The following is a 21,315-nucleotide window of genomic DNA, read 5'->3' on the forward strand; positions in this document are numbered from 1 at the left end:
TACCAGCTTAGATCTGATAGGCTGCCACCAATCAGGACTTAGAGTAGAGCGCCTGATAGACTCTGGTCTCCCCCAGTACCTTCCCTGGGGACCCCAAGACCCAGATTCCCTGAGTCTCACAACCAAGGGGAATAAACCATTCCCTTCCCCCTCCCTTCTTCCTTCCAGCTCCTTCCTGCCCTGGGAACACTAGGAGATTGCCTGATTCAACTTCTTGAATCACCACACCGAAAGTAGAGTTACTACAGATTCAAGCTGCATGAATCTAACACAAAGAGAAAATTTATCCTTCCCTTCTTCCCACCAATTCCCTTGAACCTTAACTAGGAGAAAAAAATTAACAGGTCTTACAAGCAAAACTTTTAATAAAAAGAAAGAAAAAAAGTAAAAGGTTTATCTTTGCAATTTAGATGGTAAACAGTTACAGGGTTTTTTAGCTTATAAACAATAGAAAGAAACTTTTTTCAGCAGAAACACAATTTAAGTTACTTTTAGCAAGTACACATATGCAAATGGGAAAAAAAACAAATTAAAAAGACTATGACCGCCTTTTTTACTTACAATTCTGAATAGATAAGAGACTGTAGCAGGGAGATTGGCAAAAACCTGGTTGCACCTCTAGCCCCATCCAGGACCCAGAGAGAACAAAGCCAAACCCAAAACCCACAAACAAAGGCTTCCCTCCACGAGATTTTAAAGTATCTTGTCTCCTGATTGGTCCTCTGGTCAGGTGTTTGCAGGTCACTGTTTGTTAACCCTTTATAGGTGAAAGAGACATTAACCCTTAGCTATCTGTTTATGACACACCCCCCAAATCACAGACAGTGGGGAACCTCACTGGCGGTGATTTCTTCCTATAACTTTAGAATAAACAGGTTAATACAACACATGTACCTTTACATATACTACTAAGTATGTAAACTACAAGACTTTTTACATTTTAAGGACAAATTTTAACCAGTGGATTTTGGGAAACTTTCACGAGAGAGTGCATCAGCTACTTTGTTAGAAGCTCCTGAAATGTGTTGAATTTTAAAATTAAAATCTTGGAGAGCTAAACTCCATCGAAGCAGTTTGTTGTTGTTTCCTTTGGCAGTATGAAGCCACTTTAGCGCAGCATGGTCAGTTTGTAGCTGGAACCGCCGTCCCCAAACGTATGGGCATAGCTTTTCCAGGGCGTACACAATGGCGTAGCATTCCTTTTCACCGACTGACCAGTGACTTTCCCTCTCAGACAGTTTCTTGCTGAGAAACACGACAGGATGGAAGTTGTGATCCGGTCCTTTCTGCATGAGAACTGCTCCTATACCACGCTCAGATGCATCTGTGGTTACTAGGAATGGCTTGTTAAAGTCCGGGGCCCTGAGCACAGGGTCAGACATGAGCGTCGCCTTAAGCTGGGTAAAGGCCTTCTGACACTCATTAGTCCACTTGACTGCATTTGGCTGGGTCTTTTTGGTTAGGTCGGTCAGTGGGGCAGCGATTTGGCTGTAGTGTGGTACAAATCGCCTGTAATACCTGGCCAAGCCTAAGAAGGATTGGACCTGTTTTTTTGACTTTGGGGACAGGCCACTTTTGGATAGCATCCACCTTGGCCTGTAGGGGGTTTATGGTTCCTGGACCCACCTTGTGTCCCAGGTAAGTTACTTTGTTTTGGCCTATTTGACACTTTTTGGCCTTAACAGTTAGTCCAGCTTGCCTGATGCACTCAAAGACCTTTTTCAGGTGTTCGGGCCAGGAGTCAGAAAAAATGGCCACATCATCGAGGTAGGCAACTGCATATTCGCCCAGTCCTGCTGTAGACCATTTACCAGCCTCTGGAAGGTGGCGGGTGCATTTCGCAGCCCAAAAAGAAGTACATTAAATTCATATATCCCCGCATGGGTGATGAATGCTGACCTTTCCTTGGCAGGTTCATTTAGCGGTACTTGCCAGTACCCCTTGGTTAAGTCTATTGTAGATATGAACTGGGCACGTCCCAACTTTTTCAATAGCTTATCGGTGCGTGGCATTGGATAGTTGTCTGGACGAGTTACCGCATTTAGCTTACGGTAGTCCACGCAAAAGCATATTTCTCCATCTGGTTTGGGTACCAGAACCACTGGAGATGCCCATGCACTGGTAGATGAGCGGATTATACCCATGTGTAGCATGTTTTGGATCTCCCGTTCTATAGCAGCTTGGGCATGAGGAGACACTCGGTAGGGTGGGGTTCTAATGGGGTGAGCATTACCTGTGTCAATGGAGTGGTATGCCCGTTCAGTCCGTCCTGGGGTGGCTGAGAACAATGGAGCGAAGCTAGTGCACAGCTTCTTGATTTGTTGCTGCTGCAGACGTTCCAGGGTGGTTGAGAGGTTCACCTCTTCCACGCCACCGTCTTTTTTTCCCTTCGTAGTAGCTATGACTGCCTTTTTTTACTTACAATTCTGAATAGATAAGAGACTGTAGCAGGGAGATTGGCAGAAACCCGGTTGCACCTCTAGCCCCATCCAGGACCCAGAGAGAACAAAGCCAAACCCAAAACCCACAAAGGCTTCCCTCCACGAGATTTTAAAGTATCTTGTCTCCTGATTGGTCCTCTGGTCAGGTGTTTGCAGGTCACTGTTTGTTAACCCTTTATAGGTGAAAGAGACATTAACCCTTAGCTATCTGTTTATGACAAAGGGCCTTGCCCAGGGGTGGCTCCAGGCACCAGCACACCCAGCATGTGCCTGAGGCAACAAGCCGCAGGGGGGCACTCTGCAGGTCACCGTGAGGGCGGCAGGCAGGTTGCCTTCGGCAGCATGCCTGCAGAGGGTCCGCTGGTCCCACAGCTTTGGCGGACCTCCTGCAGGCATGCCACCGAATCCGCGCAACCAGTGACCTCCCGCAGGCAAGCCGCCGAAGGCAACCTGCCTGCCATGCTTGGGGCGGCAAAATACCTAGAGCCGCCCCTGGCCTTGCCTCAGAGGGTGATGGCAGTAGAGTGTGGGCGTTCTGGCTCCTAGCTCTGTACCACGCACCTCACCTCAGACTGATTTCTGTGCAGAAGTGGAGATTTATAGGTGGGGGAGGGGAACATGTAATGGCTAATCTTATTTTAACAGGAAATTAATTGTTTCATGGGGAAGATTTCCTGAGAAAAGGCTTTTAATAGAAACGCTGACAGATCCCTGAACTTACCAGCAAATGCCATAGCTGGGGATGAGGAGACAGGCCGTAGGAGTGGGTGGGATGGGCTGTAATAGCCACATTGGATTTCCACCGTAACTCTTTAGAAACAGCAGTTGGCCTAGAATCTCCTCCTGCACGCTTATCTAGTTGGCAACGTGGAAAGTGCTGCTGTTCTAAGAAGAGTTCAACGGATGGCCCAGAGTATTTAATTTTAGAGCTGTGGCAATGGTGTGAAAGGATTCACGTAAACCTGTTCTATAGCATGGGATAATCTTCACCACCATATTTCTGCTCAGTATAATGGATTCCTCTTTCCTCTCTAATAGCTGCCACCTCCCTATGACCAAGCCCTAAGGCATCCTCCAGCTGTCCTAGGAACTGGAGCAGGGTCAGAGTTACCAGATGGACACAGATTGCTGGACACATTCCAGGCCTCTGTCAGCTACCAAACTCGAAGGAACACAGCTGTGTAGAATGGGAATCAACCCTGGAACACCTCCCCTTCCTTCTGCGGCAAGGACAGCAGGGCCTGTGCTGTCTCTCCCTTCTGGCAGGGCAGAATGGAACGTCATGCCTTCATCCAGTCACACGCAGCTGAGAACCCCTTGTGCAAATCACAGGCAAAGCAATGGAGATTTCCATCAACGCACTCCCCTACAAGAATGAAGGTGGATTGAATACCAGGATCTATTTACGAGCCAGCTCTCTCTCCCAGAAACAGTGGACTAAACCGGAGGGGATTTCTGCCCCACTATTTTCACTCTAGTAACCTTATCTTAACCAAAGACCATGGAATAATCCTCCGCCATTTCTGTTGTACATGAGGGGGCACAGCAAAGCTGATGGTCCACTCATTCAAGGACTCTGGAGCAAAGGCATGGGGCTGTGTCACTGTAACGTACGCCTCTGTGGGGCTGCAGCAGCTACTGCTGCACACTCCAAGTATTAAACCTCAGAAGCTAGGCATCTCGTCCTCAAATGCTTTATCTTATCTACTTCTTATGTTGTAAAAACATTTACCTTATCAGGTACCAGTGGGAATCCTGACCTGCAGGTGACAGAATGAATGTATTTGTCTTAGAGCTGCTATCATCAAATCATAGCTCCCTGCTCCACATTCCTCGGGGATTTAAAACTGCTATGTGGAGGAAGGCTTGTAAGTTCCGACAAAATAAAGATTCAGCAAGGGCTAGGACTCTTGGGATTGTACAGCAAGTTACTCCACAATGCTGTAAACAAAGGCAGGGAACAGCCACATTTCAGAACAGCATGAGCTGTGTGCCAAACTGTGCAGCTGATACTTCACCCTGAAAGGTGCAAGGGTAGAACCATGCTGATAACACCCTAAGTTACTCGGTTCCCCTTCATAAACAAATGGCTGTTTGAATTCTGGACATTAGATCATCTAATTTCCCCAGTGCTGATGTAACTGCAACTCAGATTTTCAACTACTTTTTTGTATTTCAGGACAAACTCTTAAAATGTTGTTTACAATGTTGTCGATAAAACAGGGCCAGTCCAATCACAAGATGTCTGCTGTGCGAGTGCTGTGGAATGACTGCAGCCTGACAAGACTGAAGTTTTGTTGTTTGGATTACACCTCTTTCACTCTTCAGCTGATGAGTATGATGCTCTCACAGACTTCTTTGCCCAGTTGGGAGTTCCAAATTTAGACAAATTAGCTTTGGAACTGTGAGCACATCACCTCCTCTAAGTCAAGGGGACATGGAGTTAATCTGTTGACAAAACCTAATCAGGCTTTCATTTCTTAATATTTCCCCCCCACACACCTTTTTTTTTTTTTTTCGGTGGTTACAAGAGGGGAAGAGAAAAATCTCTTCTGCAGTATGTGGAACCTAAAGACAACAGTATAGTGTCAGTGACTGAGAACCAGGAAGTAAAAATGACTTGAAGTTGACTAATCTAAAGAGGCAGGAGGCATGGATAAGGATTTTTTAAAGGCACACTATGCTAGAAATTATAGGAACAGAAGTTTAATACCTTCTACTATTAAAACCAAACATTTTAGAAGTCATCTGGCCTTATTTTTTCACTAGCTCCTCTGCCTTTGCACAATGCTGTAGTATGAGCATTACAAACACGGGAGGGACTCAAAATCCAGACAAATTGCTTTGGAATGAAACTTTAGGATGTCATGAAAATATATTTCTATTGACCTTAGGGTTTTATTTTTGGCCACAATGTGGCAGTTTCCCTTTTGAATATGCTCATCATGGCAGGACTGGACATCGTTCTAAAGCTATTGCATGATTAATTCAGAAAAACATTTTATTCTCATTCTCTGAAACTGTCTTTTGGGCAGGGAGCTCCTGGAGTTCCCTCTTCTACCTAAACAGACAGGAGTTTTACAACAAAATTTCTGGCAAAGATGCCGGCTTCACACAGTACAACCAGAGTTCACCATGTGAGCAGAGCTGGTTGTTTATGTCTCCCTGGACTTTCCCCTCAGATGATAAGCACAAACAGTGGAGACAGCTCCTTCTGGTACTTGTTCATGCCAATAAACTGCAGTAACTCCTTGCATAAAGGCTTCTAACTGTTACCAATATGCTGCAAACTCTTTCATTAAGAGGAGGGGGAGTGACAACAGGGATTCAGTTCAGCCTCTGACGCCCAGTGCAATTAGCTCCCACCTATTAGAAACAATGATTATAGTTAGTCTAATGATGATGCCTCTTGAGGTGTGCTGACTCTGTAACTCCTAAGTAATGATCCTGACACCGGAGCCGTCAGCAATCTTGTGCCTCAGTTTCCCCATGTCCCATGAGAACAGCTGCTTTCCTACTTCACACACGTTGTTATGAGAGTTCATGTTTGTAAATGTTTGAAGGTGTGGTGGTTGTTATCCCGGTTTTACTGATGGGGAAACTGAGGCAGAATTTGAGGCTCAGTGCTACAGAGTGAGTTGGTACCAAAGCTGAGATTAGAACTCAGGTTCCCCTTCTTGGACTGACTTCCTCCCCCACACCCCATTCCCTTTTCAGAATCCCCACTGTACATCAGGTGCAGTAAGGAGCCATTCCAAGCAATGTTGAGAATCAAAATGGCTGTTCCTAGAACTGGAGAATTCCTGTGCAGAAATTGCAGTATATCTGGCTGGATTGGAGCACAGCTGTCCAGACGGGAAAGGCAGCTTTATTGAGCCCTTTTTGTTCTACATTTATTCCATATACACCCTCACACTGTTAGAACATCTGTTTGATATATATTTCTCCAAAAAACTTCAGGGCAGTCCAGATTACCTTGTAACTCTCAAATCCACACCCAATGAGTTGTAGGAGCAGGAAACTGCAGTTGCCAACAAGTCATTTCAGACCTAGAGGAGTCCTCAGACGTCTTTTTGATTGAGTGCCAGGTTTGTCATGGTGATCAGTCCCACCCCACCAGTCGTTACTGCATGAGGTAGCAGAGCCTCAGAGCATGGTGACTAGCTTGAAGCTCCCCACTTCTTTGGTGGGGACAACGTTGATGAAGGTTTTGTAAAGCACCACCCCTTTTGGTAGACGACAGATCACTTCCCTGGTCTCTTGGCTGCGGGGTGGTGGCACATAGACCTCCTTGGTGAATCGCACAATCCCATCCTCCAGAGCATAGAGAGTCTTGTTACAACCCATCCCCACCTGGAAGAGATGAACGGTCTATTGTTAGAAAGGGGAGGTGGTGTTTAGGTCACTATGTATCATTTAACAAAGTGGACCAAGCCACTAGTCTGATATCCTGGCTTTAGCCATGGCCAGTACCTGATGTGTCAAAAGAAGGCAATACACACAATGCACTCAGGGAACTGCAGACAATTCTGCATGGTGGGGAGGAGAGAGATTCTAATTCTGAAGCATGAGAACCGATTCCCTTAACTTCATGTGCAAAACTTTCAATAGTAATAATCAAAATTCTCCAGTTGTTTACTAAATCTGGCTCATGCACTGACCTGGTTCTGAGTGAACTGTAAAAAGCATTTGGTAATGAAACAATGATTTCAGGATTTTATGGAATACAACTGAGGAAACAGAGAAGAGCTGTGAGAGGGCTAAGGCTGGATTCTGGACTTTGCTGTGCAGAGCTATAATAAATGAAAAAGTAACTCACATGAGCCCCTGGATGCCAGCGTATTATCCGTTGGGTGGCTAATGTGTTGCCTGCATGAACAAAGGCGCCTGCAACAGAGAGAGATGGATTCAGATTACAAAAGAATAAGCATCTCTATAGCCTGAGTGCTGACAGAATGAGAACTGCTCACGGGCTCACAAAGCCAGCATTGGTTGGGATGTTTCCTAAGGAGGAATTATCCCAAACTCTAAAAACATTTAGTGCAAGAATGCTCCAACCAGGGAATACAGGGCTGTTGATATGTAATGGCAAGAAGCAGTTGAAAAGATTAGTTCGAGGGCACAAGGCATTTTCTGTTTACTGCAGGCATTTTTTTTATTGCCTTTTACATCAGTTTTTTCCATCAGCAAACCCACCCTAATTGTTAGGCACTCAGTTACAGGCATCTGTACTTTGGCTTCTACTAAGCCTCATAATTCTCCTCTTTATCAATACTTGAAATGCCCAGCTTCTGAGCTCAGTGTGAGAGGAAAGTGCACTTAACTTATCAGGTGCCCCCTGGGGTGTTCCTCCTCCAGATTCCCCAGAGACAAGTTAAATTAGAACCAATGCATGTTTCTTATTGGTAACTTCATTTGCTGCACGTAGGCAGATCTGGAAGGGAGCTTGTGTCACTCTAGCCTCCTGCTGGCTATTCTCACAATGGTGGCTATGTATGCAGTGTTGTTGTAGCCAATGCTGGTTAGACCTTCAGGTTTTTTTCTCTTGCAAAGAGTCACAAACAACCCCTCCCATCTGAACTCAGAAATACACAGCAGTTTCACATGTAACAGCCCCTGATAACCAGGCAATGTGGGGAGGGCACATTCCAGAGTGTATAAAGCAGCAGGACAGACCAACTGACCTACCCTCTGTTTTCTTATAGCCATAGTGTTTCCCGGGGCTGTGGCCACCGAGATTTTTTGAGCTGCCTCCACTCTTCTTGGATGCGCATCGCACTGCAATCGCAGTCACCTGCGGAGCAGCCAAAACTATATTCAAAGGAGGAACAATAAAAAAAGTTTAAAAAAATATTATCTACAACAATGAATTCAAAATGGGCAAATATTTACATTTCCTTTTAAATCAGGGTAAAAATGGATTCAAAGTGTCATTTCAAAACAAATGTTAAAGCCAAAGACAAAAAAGCCCTTAGAATAAATGTATTATAAAGATAATTCATATTTAACCCATTGCGTCTCTCCTGCACACAACCAAGTCGCACTTCAGAAAGCATCCTGCTATCTAAATGGGAGTAGCAGAACTCTAAGCAGTGCATCTAAATGCAAACATTCTGCTGTTAGTTGTGGCCAAGCACTTTAAATTCTGAGCTACGGAAACAGTCAAAAAGAACAGGAGTACTTGTGGCACCTTAGAGACTAACAAATTTATTTGAGCATAAGCTTTCGTGGGCTACAGCCCACTTAATTGGATGCATGTAGTGGAAACTACAGTAGGAAGATATATATACACACAGAGAACATGAAACAATGGGTGTTACCATACACACTATAAGGAGAGTTATCAGTAAAGGGGAGCTATTATCAGCATGGCTGAAAAAGATCTGTTTGTAGTGGTAATGAAAATGGCCCATTTCCAACAATTGACTAGGAGATGTAAGGAACTGAGGGGGATAAGCATGGGTAAATAGTTTTACTTTGTGTAATGGCCCATCCACTCCCAGTCTTTATTCAAGCCTAGTTTGATGGTGGCCAATTTGCAAATTAATTCCAATTCAGCAGCCTCTCGTTGAAATCTGTTTTTTTGTTGTAATATTGTGACTTTTAGGGCTAACTGAGTGGCCAGGGAGATTGACGTGTTTAGTATAGCCACCTGATACGAGCACAGCACTGGAATTCAGGACCCTTGGAGTTTATCTTCCACTAACTCAGTTAGTAAACTTGAGACAAATCACAAATATTGTATGCCCCAGTTTCCCCATCTGTGAAATGGGTATTAATACTTAATCTCAAATTGTGAGGTATTAGTTAAAGCTTTTTACAGACACTAACAACCCCAGATAAGTGTCTATAAAAATGCACAGTTTCATTATCAAGAACCCGATATAGGACAATACATAAACACGTATTTAATTGCTGTCCTGAATAGGGATGAATTTAAGCACATGCCCTAGTATACAAGGTCTGGGTTTAAAAAATAAAGTTGTTACAGTAAGTGATTCGTTTTTCTCCTTCTTGGAACATGTCTCCTTTTCACATCACAGAGTTCTTCCATTAAAAGCCAAATACACAAAATCCATTGTCAATAAATAAATTCAAATGTTTAAAATCAAGAAAGTCTGACCCGTTTGTGTCTCGGATATAATTAGTTCTTTTTCATGCTCAGCAGCCAGTTTCACTTTACTCTAAATCCTTCTATTCAGCTGTCCAAGTAGTGTTTTACTAAACAGGGGTTACCACAAGTGTCTCATTTCCTTATTCAAAGAATAGCAGATGAATTTTATCTTAATTCAATTATAACAGATAGATACTAGTCACAAAGATTTGGGGCACGATGTCTTTATATACACACACACTCCTGGCAGAGTATTTTTACTAGATTGGGATTAAATTTAATCCATATCTAAATAAAACTACCTTCCTTTGTTTGATCTCCTATGTAATTATTTTATATTTTAAATCATACTGTGCATTGGTATCTCATGTGAGGACAACAAAGCACTTTACAAATGTCAGTTAAAGCCACATAACATCAAATGTAGTAGGAAAGTATTTACATTTTATAGATGGGTAAACTAAGGCACAAAGATCAAGGGATTTACTCAAACTCTATGAACTGGTGATAGAATTCAAAAGTTCTGAGCCTCTCCTGGAGAATGCACTGTCAGCAGCCCTCTGGTTTTTATTAAGAGAGGACTTTTAAACTTGAGCACTCAATCTGACCTCCCAGCCCACCACCAGTTTCAAAGAGAAATCGAGATTAGGAAGTGGGCATCCAATGGATGGCAGGGAGGGAGAGGAGCAACAGACTTTTTATTTTTTTTTAAATGAGAACTTGGATTTTCCTTTTTGGGCACAAAGGCTGCTATGTTAAAGGGCCCACCTGAACCCATTCCAATTCATCAGTTAACAGTAAAAAGATAAACCTGACCTGGTGCAGAAGGATTACATACTACATACTGCTCAACAGGCCAAGTGTAAAACCAGAGTAACTCCACGGAAGTCAATATGCAACCAGGCATATGTAATATATGCCTGCCTACTCCCATGTCAGATCTTATATACGTTGGGCAAGCTCTACTCTCAGATAGACATGTAAAAACCAGAGTAACTTCAGTGACTTTAATAGTTACGATGATGTCACTGACAGCAGAACTGGCCCAACCTATAAGAACTGGCAGATGTGCATGGCATATAGATTTTAATGTCCCAGAGCTGGCAGAACTATACACTTCTATTAGTCCTATTAGCACATCAGACTACTCTAACTTCAGATGCTCTGTTAGGGATCAAGGCATGATAGAGAACGCTAGACAGAGTTACCAATGGGCAAAAAGGGGTAGCTAAGAAGGGGGCAATGGCGGTTAATAATACCTAGCACTTCTAGAGTGTTTTTTATCCATTGATCTCAAAGTGCTTAAAAAAGGTATCTGGCACCTACGGGCACACGTACAACCTTGCAGCTAGATCACCGCAGGTACCCAGTCCACAACCACCTCTTTGCGCCACCCTTCCTGGCACCTTTTAGACTTTCACTGGCTCCCACATCACTTCTGAAGCCCAGGCAGCCCCGCATTGGGCTGTAACCCCGACAAACAGGTGGCGCCACAACAGCCCCCCTGCCCCTACCGGTACTAACAGCCCATAGGCTGGTTACGGGGCTCCCCGCCTTCCACACGCACCCCTGGGGAGGCCGCACTGCGGGAAGGGGCGATTTCCTACCCCCGCCCGGGCCGCACTGAGGTCAGGGTGGGCGAGGCCCCCCCAGCCCCCTGGGTCCCACCACTGCCTCCCCCTGACGGACTCTCCGCTTCCAGCCCTACCCCCAGCCGGTCTCCCCCGACCCAGCCCTGCTCTCCCGCGCACACTCACGCAGCCTGTTCACCGCCGCCAAACCCCCCAGCACCGCCATCTTCCTGCACCTCCGCTTCCGCTTCCGCCTCCGGCGCAGGATTTCCGGTCAAGACTGAGAGGAGGCGGAGGCGGTAGCTTTCAATGTGGGGGCGGGGTCAGAGCACAGGCCGCGGCCGGACTCGGACGCCTGGGTTCTCTCCGTGGCCTGGGGGGGCGGCGGCACGGACCCTCCCCACGGCGGCCTCGGCCATCGCCTGTCCGCGGACAAGGCTGTGCTGAGCGCCCAGCCCCCGCGCACGGCCGCCTCGGGGTGTCCTGCGCTGACAGGGAACCCGCCCTGGCGGCTCGTGCTCGGGGGGGAGGCCCCCCCCGCCCCCTGAGGCTGTAAATTGGTTTATTTCTCTGGGTCTTGAAGCCCGAGATCGAGTCACCTCTCTGGGGCGCGCGCTGCCAGGTCCCCAGAGTTACCCAAGTTACCCAGCCCCTTCAGGATCCCCACCACAGCGTGGGGACTGACTGGAGCCGGCTCCTCATTGCTCTGCTTCCCGATCCTAGATGCCGCATGCTGCTCGTTAGGAGGTACTGACTGACCACGATGGCCCTGCAGTCGGATGAGAGCGACGTTGAGGACCTGCCAAAGTTCACTTTTCTAAAGGAACAGCCTCCTGCGGTAAAAAGCAGCAGCTGCCAGACTCCTTCAAAGGAGAGAGTTGTGGTGATCTGCAGCTCTGACTCAGGGGAATCCTCTCCTCCTTCCCCGGGGCTGGAAAAGTTCCCTGGCAACCGGGATTCTGACCGAGCCAGCTCTTGTAAGGATGCGATTGCAAGGCTGAGCAGTGAGAGTGAGGAGGATGAGGAGATAATACCCTTGTCTGAAAGACTAAGGGGGAAATTGGTGAACAGCGAGTTGTCCAAAACTAGTATTCTGCTTTCTGAGGCCCAGCAACTGAGTAGCTGTGATGCAGTGTGTAAAGCTAGGGGTACTGTGCTCCGTCAGAACTACAAACAAGTGGTTACTGACTGCAGAGAACAGTTGCTGCCAAAGGCTTCTGACACCCAGACAAGAACCCCTGTCTCATCCTGGGAAATTTCAGATAGTGACCAAGATGATGCCACAGAGGATTCCAAGAGGGTACTTTTGCACCAGCCTCCAGTTTGTCTATCAGACTCTCCAACCCAGAATAGCAGGTCTCTGGTGGCAGAGGCAAGTTCAGAAATGTCCCCCCTTCAGAAGAAGTCGAAACACAGCCAAGAGGAGAGAGAGAGGGCTCGTCAGGCTGCGTTGCAGAGGAGGAGGGAGCGGGAAGTGCAGAAAGGGCAGCGGGAACAGGACCGAGAGAGGAAAAAGGCACTTGCCAACATGCTGAAGGCCCAGCGACCAGAGGAGTGCCTGAAGCACATAACAGTGGTGCTGGATCCAGGTACCATTCCTTATCTTTTCTTTCAGCTTTGAATTAAATGACAGCCCTCATTGTGAACCCCTGACCTTTGCACCCATCTCAGTTCTCTTGCAGATAGAAGGAGGTGGGCAAGTCCTCAGTGCTTTGCAGTCCATGAACTGTGGCTGTGTGATTGAGAGTCAGGCTGTTCCCTGTAGCATCACCTGGAGGAGGAGGAGGGCTGGGTCATCTCAGGTAGGGGACCACAGTGTCTGAAGTTTACACCTTTTTCTTCCTCTGTGCTTAGCACCTGGCGTTGTGTTGCCTGGTGTTCTCCAGTTACTGGTGGTAGCCTTGTGTCTGTCTGTGAGCTACCCAGAGAATCTTAAAATGAGACTGACTTCTTTTTGGTCTATCCTTGGCATGCAAAACTTCATTTCCCACTTGTTCTCACTAGCTCTTCTCCATACTATGTAACTAAAAACTCCAAGACTTACTTTTCCCATCTCATGTCTTTTTTCCAGTCCCAGTAACTCTGGCTACTTTCTTCTCAAGCTTCCTGTGTCGTCTCCCCCACCCCATTTAACTGTTGGCATTATTTCTAGTGAGATAACACCCATTTTGACACAAACTGCTTGCTATGGGCTTGTCTACATCAGAAAGTTGCAGCGCTGGTGAGGGAGTTACAGCGCTGCAACTTAGGAGGTGTACACATCTGCAGGGCACCACCAGCGCTGCAACTCCCTGTTTGCAGCGCTGGCTGTACTCCCGTTTTGTCTCGGGTGTAGAGGATCCAGCGCTGGTGATCCAGCGCTGGTAATCAAGTATAGACACTTACCAGCGCTTTTCTTGACCTCCGTGGAATAAGCAGGTATCCCAGCATACCTGAGGAAGCCTCTGGTAATCAAGCTGGTCTCCTTCCCCGGTTTGCTCTCGCGTTCCCCGAACCCCGAGCAAGCAGGTCTCCTTCCCTGCGGTTTGCTGGGTGGTTCGGGGAACGCGAGAGCAAACCGGGAAAGGAGACCAGCTTCGCCGCGGTTTGCTCTCGCGTTCCCCGAACCACCCTGCAAACCGCAGGGAAGGAGACCTGCTTGCTCGGGGGTTCGGGGAACGCGAGAGCAAACCGGGAAAGGAGACCAGCTTCGCCGCGGTTTGCTCTCGCGTTCCCCGAACCACCCTGCAAACCGCAGGGAAGGAGACCTGCTTGCTCGGGGGTTCGGGGAACGAGAGAGCAAACCGGGAAAGGAGACCAGCTTCGCCGCGGTTTGCTCTCGCGTTCCCCGAACCCCCGAGCAAGCAGGTCTCCTTCCCTGCGGTTTGCAGGGTGGTTCGGGGAACGCGAGAGCAAACCGCGGCGAAGCTGGTCTCCTTTCCCGGTTTGCTCTCGCGTTCCCCGAACCACCCAGCAAACCGCAGGGAAGGAGACCTGCTTGCTCGGGGAACGCGAGAGCAAACCGCGGCGAAGCTGGTCTCCTTTCCCGGTTTGCTCTCGCGTTCCCCGAACCCCCCTTGAAGCCGCCCAACAGCGCTGCAGTGTGGCCACATCTAACACCACTTGCAGCGCTGGTTGCTGTAAGTGTGGCTACTCTGCAGCGCTGGCCCTATACAGCTGTACTAATACAGCTGTAACAACCAGCGCTGCAAAATTTTAGATGTAGACATGGCCTTAGACTCTGTCAGCTCCTGGTAGACTAATTTCTGAAGCATTCAGCAGTAGGGTCATTCTCCTGAGTTAAAACTCCTTTAGTGATTTCAGAGACATGGAATAAACCTGGGTCACAAGCCTTGGTTGCCAGGGCAGAAATCTTGTAATGTTCTCCTTGATCTGAACTCTTTCTGTTTTACCTCTCCCTTGAGATAGGGCCAGGCCTTGTCTTGGTCTTACTCCTCTTAAATGCATCATTCCCATTCTGGACTATTCTGAATCCCTCTCTTATGGTCTTCTTAAATCTCAGCTATGCGCTGGCCAGACTACTTTTCCTCCCGGAAATGAAACCGTTACATCCCCATCCTCCATGCTACCTTTGCTGATGTCTTAGCCATCTTTGAATCCAATTTCAAATTCCTTTGCTGGTATTCAGACTTATCGATAGACAAGTCTGACCTTGTGCCCATCTACTGCCCCAATCACTCACTCACTCTCTCTTGTTCTCATCCCTCCCCAGAAGGGTAGTTGTTGTTCACTGTCATCTGGAACTTGCTCCCCTCGCTTCAGGCCACTGTGCTGCTTCCCTTGTTGAATCTTTTCTACTAGGGACACTCTGTAAAGCAGATTGATACTATCTATTACTGCTTTATAAACACAGTGAATTGTCCACGTCCTCAGACCCTTCTTTCTGCTGAGCTCTCTTAATGTTCTTCACTTTGGTGTCACATTTCTCTGCTCTCTATAGCCACACTGGTCTCTTGCTGTTCCCAGCCTTTTGCACATTCTCGCTCTCGGGTTACTAATAAACTGATGCCATATGTGCACTGTAAAACTCATCAGCAGTCAGAGTGACTCTGCCCTTCATCTTCCTTTTAGTGAGCAATGAGCAGGAGCATCAACTTAAGGGGAATGGGTCATTAACAAGCTCTCAGACTGAAATGTTTCATCTGTGGCTAAAACCCTGGGTACACAAGAAGCTAGGATCAGAATAGGATCACTTTCACAAATATCTTGAATTCAGTATGTGTTCAACTCTGGGCAGGCTGAAGAAGGCAGTTGGATAGAAGAACCCAATATCCTGGTTCTGGTTCGCCTGGAGGATTTTGTATCCATGATCTACAGCTACAGGCAGGTGAGGTTGCCCGTGGCTTCTATGTGCTGTCCGAACATGCCTTGCTCAGACAGTTGGGTTACCCATTTCTCTTTTTACAGAGGTTTGTTTTGGAGGCTTAGGGTGAATAACAATTTACCTGTTTTAAAACAATCTGAATGTCCAATGTTGTCAAGGTTTCTGAACTGATGAGATGGAACCTTCTGCTCTCCGTCCCCAACCCGCCCCATTGCTGCTGTATTGGAAGGAGGCCTTGGGAGTGCAGAAATCTCTCTGCATGTTTGACTTAACTGCAGCACTTAAACCTGAGACTCCAGTTCTGCAAGTGGATCTGCACAGTTTCAGTTGCAGGATTGGGGCCTGAGGTTCTCTTTGCTAGTGTTGTCCTGAACTGTATGGTTCAAAGGGGGTTTAAATGCTATTTTCTGGCTCTCCTTTGCAGGAAGTCCAGGGTGGCACAGAAGGACCGAAAGAGACTTTACGGAGCTTCGTAGCTTGTGTCATGGAGAGAGCTCCTGGGAAAACTCTAGCACTGGCTGTAGTTGAACTAGAAAAATATTTCAGGTTAGAATTCTTCTTTCAGAGATTTCTATGCTGTTTCTTGCAGAATAAGTGCTGGCAGTGGCCACAGCTAGAATGCCAGAGGTGTTCTGCATCATTACTTGTACTTCCTACTGGCAAAGGCTGAAACATAAAAAACTGCAGGAAGAGCCTCTGTAACCAGAGTTCCTTCACTGTTTCATACAGCGTCTCCTAGTGGGAACAGCTGGTAACTGTGAGCTCCCCAGCAGCCTGCACTCCTGTACCATTCCCACAGTGGCGCTGGAGCAGATGTGGACTCCTGGGCTGCTGTTTCTCTTTTCAGATCTCACAAAGTTCAGCCCCGGAAGAAGCTGCGGCAGGCAGTGCTGAATGGAAGCCAAGTAGAAGGACAAGGGAAACGGAAAAAACGGAAGGGAAAGCGGGATTCTGGCCCAGAGCTGTCCAGGGTGAAAGTGGAAGAAGTGGGTAAACTTGGAGCATTATTCTCCTTTCCTGGCTCTCTCGATGATTTGGCATTTTTTACCTGAGAAGAACCACTCTGTGGTGAGGGGAATTCAACCCTCTTTAATACCTGAGTTTGTGGGTAGGGCCTTTCAACCTCGGCTCTCTCCCATAGGCAAAGAGAAACGGACCTGAACATATCTAATAGAAACAGGATAGGCCCAGGGATTCTGATGTTAGTGAGAATCGGGTACTTGTTTTTGTCTCTCTCTTTTGGCCGTGTTGTGTCTAAGCGCATTCTCTCGCACGATCCTTGCTGCCGGGGAGGCAGCCTGAATGAGATGGAGATTTTCATCTGTGATTAGCTGCTAGAAGACCCTAATGCTGCACATGTATCCCACCTCCCTGGAGATCAGGGTGTCTCCTCCATGTCAATTCCAGATGTCATTCCCTTTATGTAGCTCTCTGATGTAACACCCATCATTCTTCACAGCCCCCTAACCAGAGTGTGTGCAGTAGGTGGCAACGAACACTGGATGGGGTAAATGGTGAAAAACAGGCCTCTTCATGGAGACAGTCATCTGCTACAATTTAAATTGCATTAAATTGTCACGCAGTACATCTTTATATAGAGCAACTCAAGAGGCAATGGCTAGAACATCCCAAACTGTATCTTTTAATGCTTCAAACTAGCCATTCCTAGGTGGGGCAGCCGGCTAACTTGAGGCAGCCGCCTTGTTCTACAGCAGGCTGTAATAAGGGACTGGGGCAGTGTCCGAAAAACACCTTGCCACCTCTGATACTAAGTCCTATGAAGGCCCCTGTCGCTTCACAATCTTGTGTTGTTTGGTTTCTTGATCAAGTGTGGCTGTTTTCGGAGGCTTCTTGGGTTTGTGTCCCCTCCCTAAACACCCCTAAGCAAAAAGGGTTGGGATTGGACTTGAGACTGGTATGTACTGGAGAAGGGCGGGGAAAGTCACCTCACTCACTCTTGGGCCCTATCATATCTACAGGCATTGGTCGATCTGCAGCTTCACACAGGAGTCCAGGTTAGAATCCTCGAGAGCTGGAAGGAACTTGGAGACTTTGCCAGTACGTTCACCAAAGCAGTAGCTGAAGCACCATTCAAGTGAGCGAGCGTATGGGATTTATTTTAAAAGCTAACTTGCTTTTGGAGAGGCCTCATTTCCATGAGCATGGAGGGAACAGTAATCATACAGCCTTACTTCAGTGCTACATGGCATAGTACATTCTTTGCTGCAAAAAAGAGGGCGTGTTCTTAACTCAAGTTAGCTAACTCAGGTTAAAATAGCAGTGAGGACACAGTGGCTCTGCTTTAACTTGGGTAAGCAACATGAGTTAAAGCTTGTAGAGCAGCCTGGGGTTGAACCTGAGTTAAAAGGTGAGTTGCAGTGTCTTCATTGCTACTTTAATCTGAGTTAATAATACACTTTTTTCACAGTGAGGGTACATTGTCAAAGACCAGGCAGTGCTGAGCAGCCATTGATGAGGTGCCTTGAAGCAGACAGTGTTAGTGCCTCTTGTGTTGAAGCAGGTGGTGCATTGGGCTACAAGCCCTAGAATTGTTTCTTCTAGTCAGTGTTGGAGTCTGACTTGAGAGAGGGTGTCAAGCAAGATTTTCTTTTCAATCTGTGTTTGGAGGTGGAAAGGGGATGTAAATGAGGAGGGCTTTGCCCTGTAGCTGGATTCAGTCGCTACAGCACCAACTTTTATGTTTCACCCTGAAAATATTTGTGATTTGAGACATGTCACTGAGGCAGAATCCCCATTTAGCAGATGATCAAAATAAGACACACTATTGTAATTGTTCTCACAGGTCATTCCCCAGCAGTGTAAAGTAGAACTCCGTACTAGCACACCCATCACAGTAGCTTCACTGTCTGTCTCACAATAACATCCATGAAAACGCACAGACCTTTAAAATTCTTTTATATGCTGCTTATAATGTCTGTTTGACAGCTTGAATCCTGTTTCCCCAGATTGCACATGCATTGGTTTGTTGCAGGGTTGCTCATAGTGCAGGGCCATTGATATCAAAAATAAAAAGCAGAGATTATTTGGGCCAGTTTCTGCCCTATACCCAGTTCCTTTTGTGCTGCCAAAAGGGGGCCTGAGGCTGCTCTTGCTAAGAGGAATCCCTTTGTGCCCTTTGTTATAGCCAGCCCTGCTTCTAATGTGCCAAGCTCTGGTTATTTTCCACCCCAATAAAAGGATCTTGCTAACACTTGTAGGGACGGTAAATCAGATTTTGCACATCTATCTTGATATTATTGATCTCTCCAATTCTGTCCTGGATGTGAGGGTTCCCTGCTCTGTGGCCATTGCATCTCTCAACAGATAACAACTGGAGAGAGAAACAGAAGATGAGTTTTGTGATTGTCTTGTTCTTCTTCCCTTCTGTGCCCTCTGCAGGCAAGAGCGAGAGAAGACCGGCTTCTCCTTCTACTTGGAGAGTGAGTGGTGTAGAGGGGTGAAGGTGGACCGCTCAGGGAAGGGACTCTCGCAGGTTTGGAAGAGGCAGATCCAACAGTTCAACCGGGTGAGTCTGGAGATGGCCAGTGCCATTGTGGCCGCATACCCTTCTCCGCTGCTTCTGGATCAGGTAAGGGCGCTCTGCGGTTATTGATACAATTGTGCAAACACAACTACTAATGCAATGAGGGGAAGAATGTTACTTGTGTTAAATAACTTCATAGAGATTAATTCTGAGATACTGATCCCATGTCAGCTTAAAATACTTTGTTTGAAACACCCAGTCCCCTCATGGCAGTGCATGGGCTAATCGTGGCAAACACTTTGTCCTTCCATAGTGCTTTTCATTGGTGGCTCTCATCCCCATTTTACAGAAGAGAAAAGTGAGGCACAGATTGTAACCCAGCCCCAGCACTCCAATGAGTTAGTAACAGAGCCAGGAATTAAACTCCAGTCTCCTAATTCCTCTACTTTAAGCATTTGATTGCATCTGAGGGAGATGTTAACAACAAGAAGGAGAGCTGTTTTTAGGACAGCAGAGTAATCAATGGAAGAACTGGGACTGCCTGACAGCCTCTTTTCCTGTTCACTCCCACTCCCCGCCCCTCCCCTCCCACAAATATTTGAAATAATTAGTGGTAGTTCATAAGGAACCTTCCATTGTGTTTCTGGCAAGAGGTACCTCGAGCCTGAATGTTTCAGATTTAAGGCATGTCTGCATCTGAAAATTAATCTGAAATAAAGCAGGGTGTGAATTTAAAGCAGACTATTCCTGATGAATTGAATGTGTGGATGCTTTGATTCAAGACTTATTTTGGCTTAATCCACTCTTAAAGTGGATTAAACTAATTTGGAATAAGCATCTACACTTGAGTTAATCCAGAATAACTCTTCTGGATTAACTCCCAGTGTAGACAAGCTGCTCACAGGCTTTGTTGAAACTCCTCTACAGTGGTGACTGATGCAGTTTGAGTCGAAGGCTTTAAATGACAGAAGACATGACTTCTCTGCAGCAACTGACTTTGGCAGAAAGTCACAGACTGGCGTTCAGAGCAGAATTAAGCTACTGAGAGGAGATCTGTCTTAAAGTTCATACCCTCATTTGCTTGAATAAGTGTTCCTCTTGCAGAGAGGGAAAATGTATCTCCAGTCCTGCATAAGTAAAGCAGCACTGGCTGTTCTAGAGGTATCCAGGCTGAACATTTTTCTGTTGCAGTTGTGTTCATGGCACAATCCTAACAGTGCACATAGTCTGTACGTATTGAATTCCTGCTGACAGTGGGTGCTGCCGTTGGCTACCAAGTGAGGTCTGGTGGGAGAACTGATAAAAGGAGTGTAAAACATGAAAGGCTGAAGCAGTGAAGAAACCCTTCCCCTCTGTCCTTTTTGGACAAAGGAATGTGACAATGGATGAAATCACCATTCCTTTGTCCTGTTTTTAGGCCTATCGTAGATGCCTTTCAGAGCGGGAGCAACAGAACCTTCTCGCTGACATACCTGTGCGCCGTGGCAATGGCGTAACTGCCACGTCACGGCGGATTGGACCAGAACTCTCCAAACGGATTTACCTGCAGATGACCTCTCACCATCCTGATCTCTCTCTCAATGTAACTGGCTAGCCCAAGAAAACATGGATTTTACTGGTTGCCTGGTTAAACGTATTCATCTCCCTTCTAGGAGGAAAAGTGTATTAACTAATAAATGGGAGTCCTGGGTCTTGCTTGTAAAGACTTAATCTCCTGTTTCTGAAGCCTGCAATGGAGAACACCTGCCCTGTGGCACAGAGATGCCTGAAATGCTCTACAGGTGGTGGTTTCAGATGGCACTGAGATGTTTTCCTTGGCCACGGTGCTGTGATACTGCCCTCAAGTGCTGTAGTGATAGTTTCTGCCTGCGATAAACTGCATTTTCTGTCCTGGGAATAAATCTTCTCTACTCTTCAATGTAGCAGGTTTGCTCTAGGACCTATTAGGATTGCTGTATGGGGCCAGCTCTCCTCTACGTGAGCTAAGCTATTTCCAGAGTCATCCTTTAAGGAAATCAGCTGCTACTATTTGTACTTTCCCACACCAGTGAGTTAAAAAAAAAAAAAAAAAAAACCTAACGCTAATACTGGAGAGACATTGGCTCATTCGTAGCTGTCTAATAACACTTGCTTGGAAACAACACAACCCTGTAGTCTACTAGAATGGGAGAATTTTATCTCTGGTATAGAAAGAATTCCCCCCCACCCCTCAACAATGAAAGATGTTTTGTACCCCACTCACATACAGAGTTTAGACCTGCACTGACTCAAAGGCTCCAGCTGCAGCTTGATCTATGGGGGCCTGAAGTGTGATTTATGGATCAGAGAATGAGTGGAGCTCTAATAAACAGGCTTTATTTGCAGCAAGAGATGCTTTAAGC

The 21,315-nt window shown here is 46.6% G+C and overlaps 2 protein-coding genes across 5 annotated transcripts; one reads left to right on the forward strand and one right to left on the reverse strand.

Annotated features, from left to right (window-relative positions):
• Positions 1-5,131: 5,131 nt before the first annotated feature.
• Positions 5,132-11,381, reverse strand: MRPL27 (mitochondrial ribosomal protein L27). 3 transcript variants are annotated; one of them, XR_007768950.1, is made up of 5 exons: positions 11,307-11,381; positions 8,130-8,252; positions 7,261-7,328; positions 6,417-6,794; positions 5,132-5,807 (listed from the first exon to the last, which is right to left on the reverse strand). XR_007768950.1 is itself a non-coding variant. In XM_050920529.1 (4 exons), exons 1-4 carry the CDS (start codon positions 11,350-11,352, stop codon positions 6,588-6,590), a joined length of 438 nt encoding a protein of 145 aa, XP_050776486.1. In that variant the 5' UTR covers positions 11,353-11,381; the 3' UTR covers positions 6,290-6,587. The 3 variants fall into 3 exon arrangements, 2 of the variants coding, with proteins under 2 accessions (XP_050776486.1, XP_050776485.1); XM_050920529.1 differs by lacking the exon at positions 5,132-5,807 and having other exon boundaries at positions 6,290-6,794; positions 11,313-11,381; XM_050920528.1 differs by lacking the exon at positions 5,132-5,807 and having other exon boundaries at positions 6,290-6,794.
• Positions 11,371-20,852, forward strand: EME1 (essential meiotic structure-specific endonuclease 1). 2 transcript variants are annotated; one of them, XM_050920506.1, is made up of 9 exons: positions 11,371-11,425; positions 11,850-12,715; positions 12,798-12,928; positions 15,364-15,453; positions 15,875-15,996; positions 16,298-16,436; positions 17,430-17,545; positions 18,850-19,039; positions 20,352-20,852. In XM_050920506.1, the coding sequence occupies exons 2-9, from the start codon at positions 11,890-11,892 to the stop codon at positions 20,526-20,528; spliced, it is 1,791 nt and encodes a 596-aa protein (XP_050776463.1). In that variant the 5' UTR covers positions 11,371-11,425; positions 11,850-11,889; the 3' UTR covers positions 20,529-20,852. The 2 variants fall into 2 exon arrangements, with proteins under 2 accessions (XP_050776463.1, XP_050776464.1); XM_050920507.1 differs by lacking the exons at positions 11,371-11,425; positions 20,352-20,852 and adding an exon at positions 19,862-20,345 and having other exon boundaries at positions 11,823-12,715.
• The last annotated feature ends 463 nt before the right edge of the window (positions 20,853-21,315 follow it).

The sequence above is a fragment of the Gopherus flavomarginatus genome, chromosome 12 (assembly GCF_025201925.1).
Source record: "Gopherus flavomarginatus isolate rGopFla2 chromosome 12, rGopFla2.mat.asm, whole genome shotgun sequence".
In the NCBI taxonomy this organism is placed as follows: Eukaryota; Metazoa; Chordata; order Testudines; family Testudinidae; genus Gopherus; species Gopherus flavomarginatus.

Excerpts from the sequence above, each read along its gene's own strand:
- EME1 (XM_050920506.1), top strand. The coding sequence starts at position 11,890 with ATGGCCCTGCAGTCGGATGAGAGCGACGTTGAGGACCTGCCAAAGTTC. Across the intron at positions 12,929-15,363 it reads GGAGGGCTGGGTCATCTCAG|GCTGAAGAAGGCAGTTGGAT; the intron begins GTAGGGGACCAC and ends AACTCTGGGCAG. Across the intron at positions 15,454-15,874 it reads TGATCTACAGCTACAGGCAG|GAAGTCCAGGGTGGCACAGA; the intron begins GTGAGGTTGCCC and ends TCTCCTTTGCAG.
- MRPL27 (XM_050920528.1), bottom strand. The coding sequence starts at position 11,352 with ATGGCGGTGCTGGGGGGTTTGGCGGCGGTGAACAGGCTGCGTGAGT. Across the intron at positions 7,329-8,129 it reads TGGCTATAAGAAAACAGAGG|GCGCCTTTGTTCATGCAGGC; the intron begins GTAGGTCAGTTG and ends TCTCTGTTGCAG. Across the intron at positions 6,795-7,260 it reads GCTGGCATCCAGGGGCTCAT|GTGGGGATGGGTTGTAACAA; the intron begins GTGAGTTACTTT and ends CATCTCTTCCAG.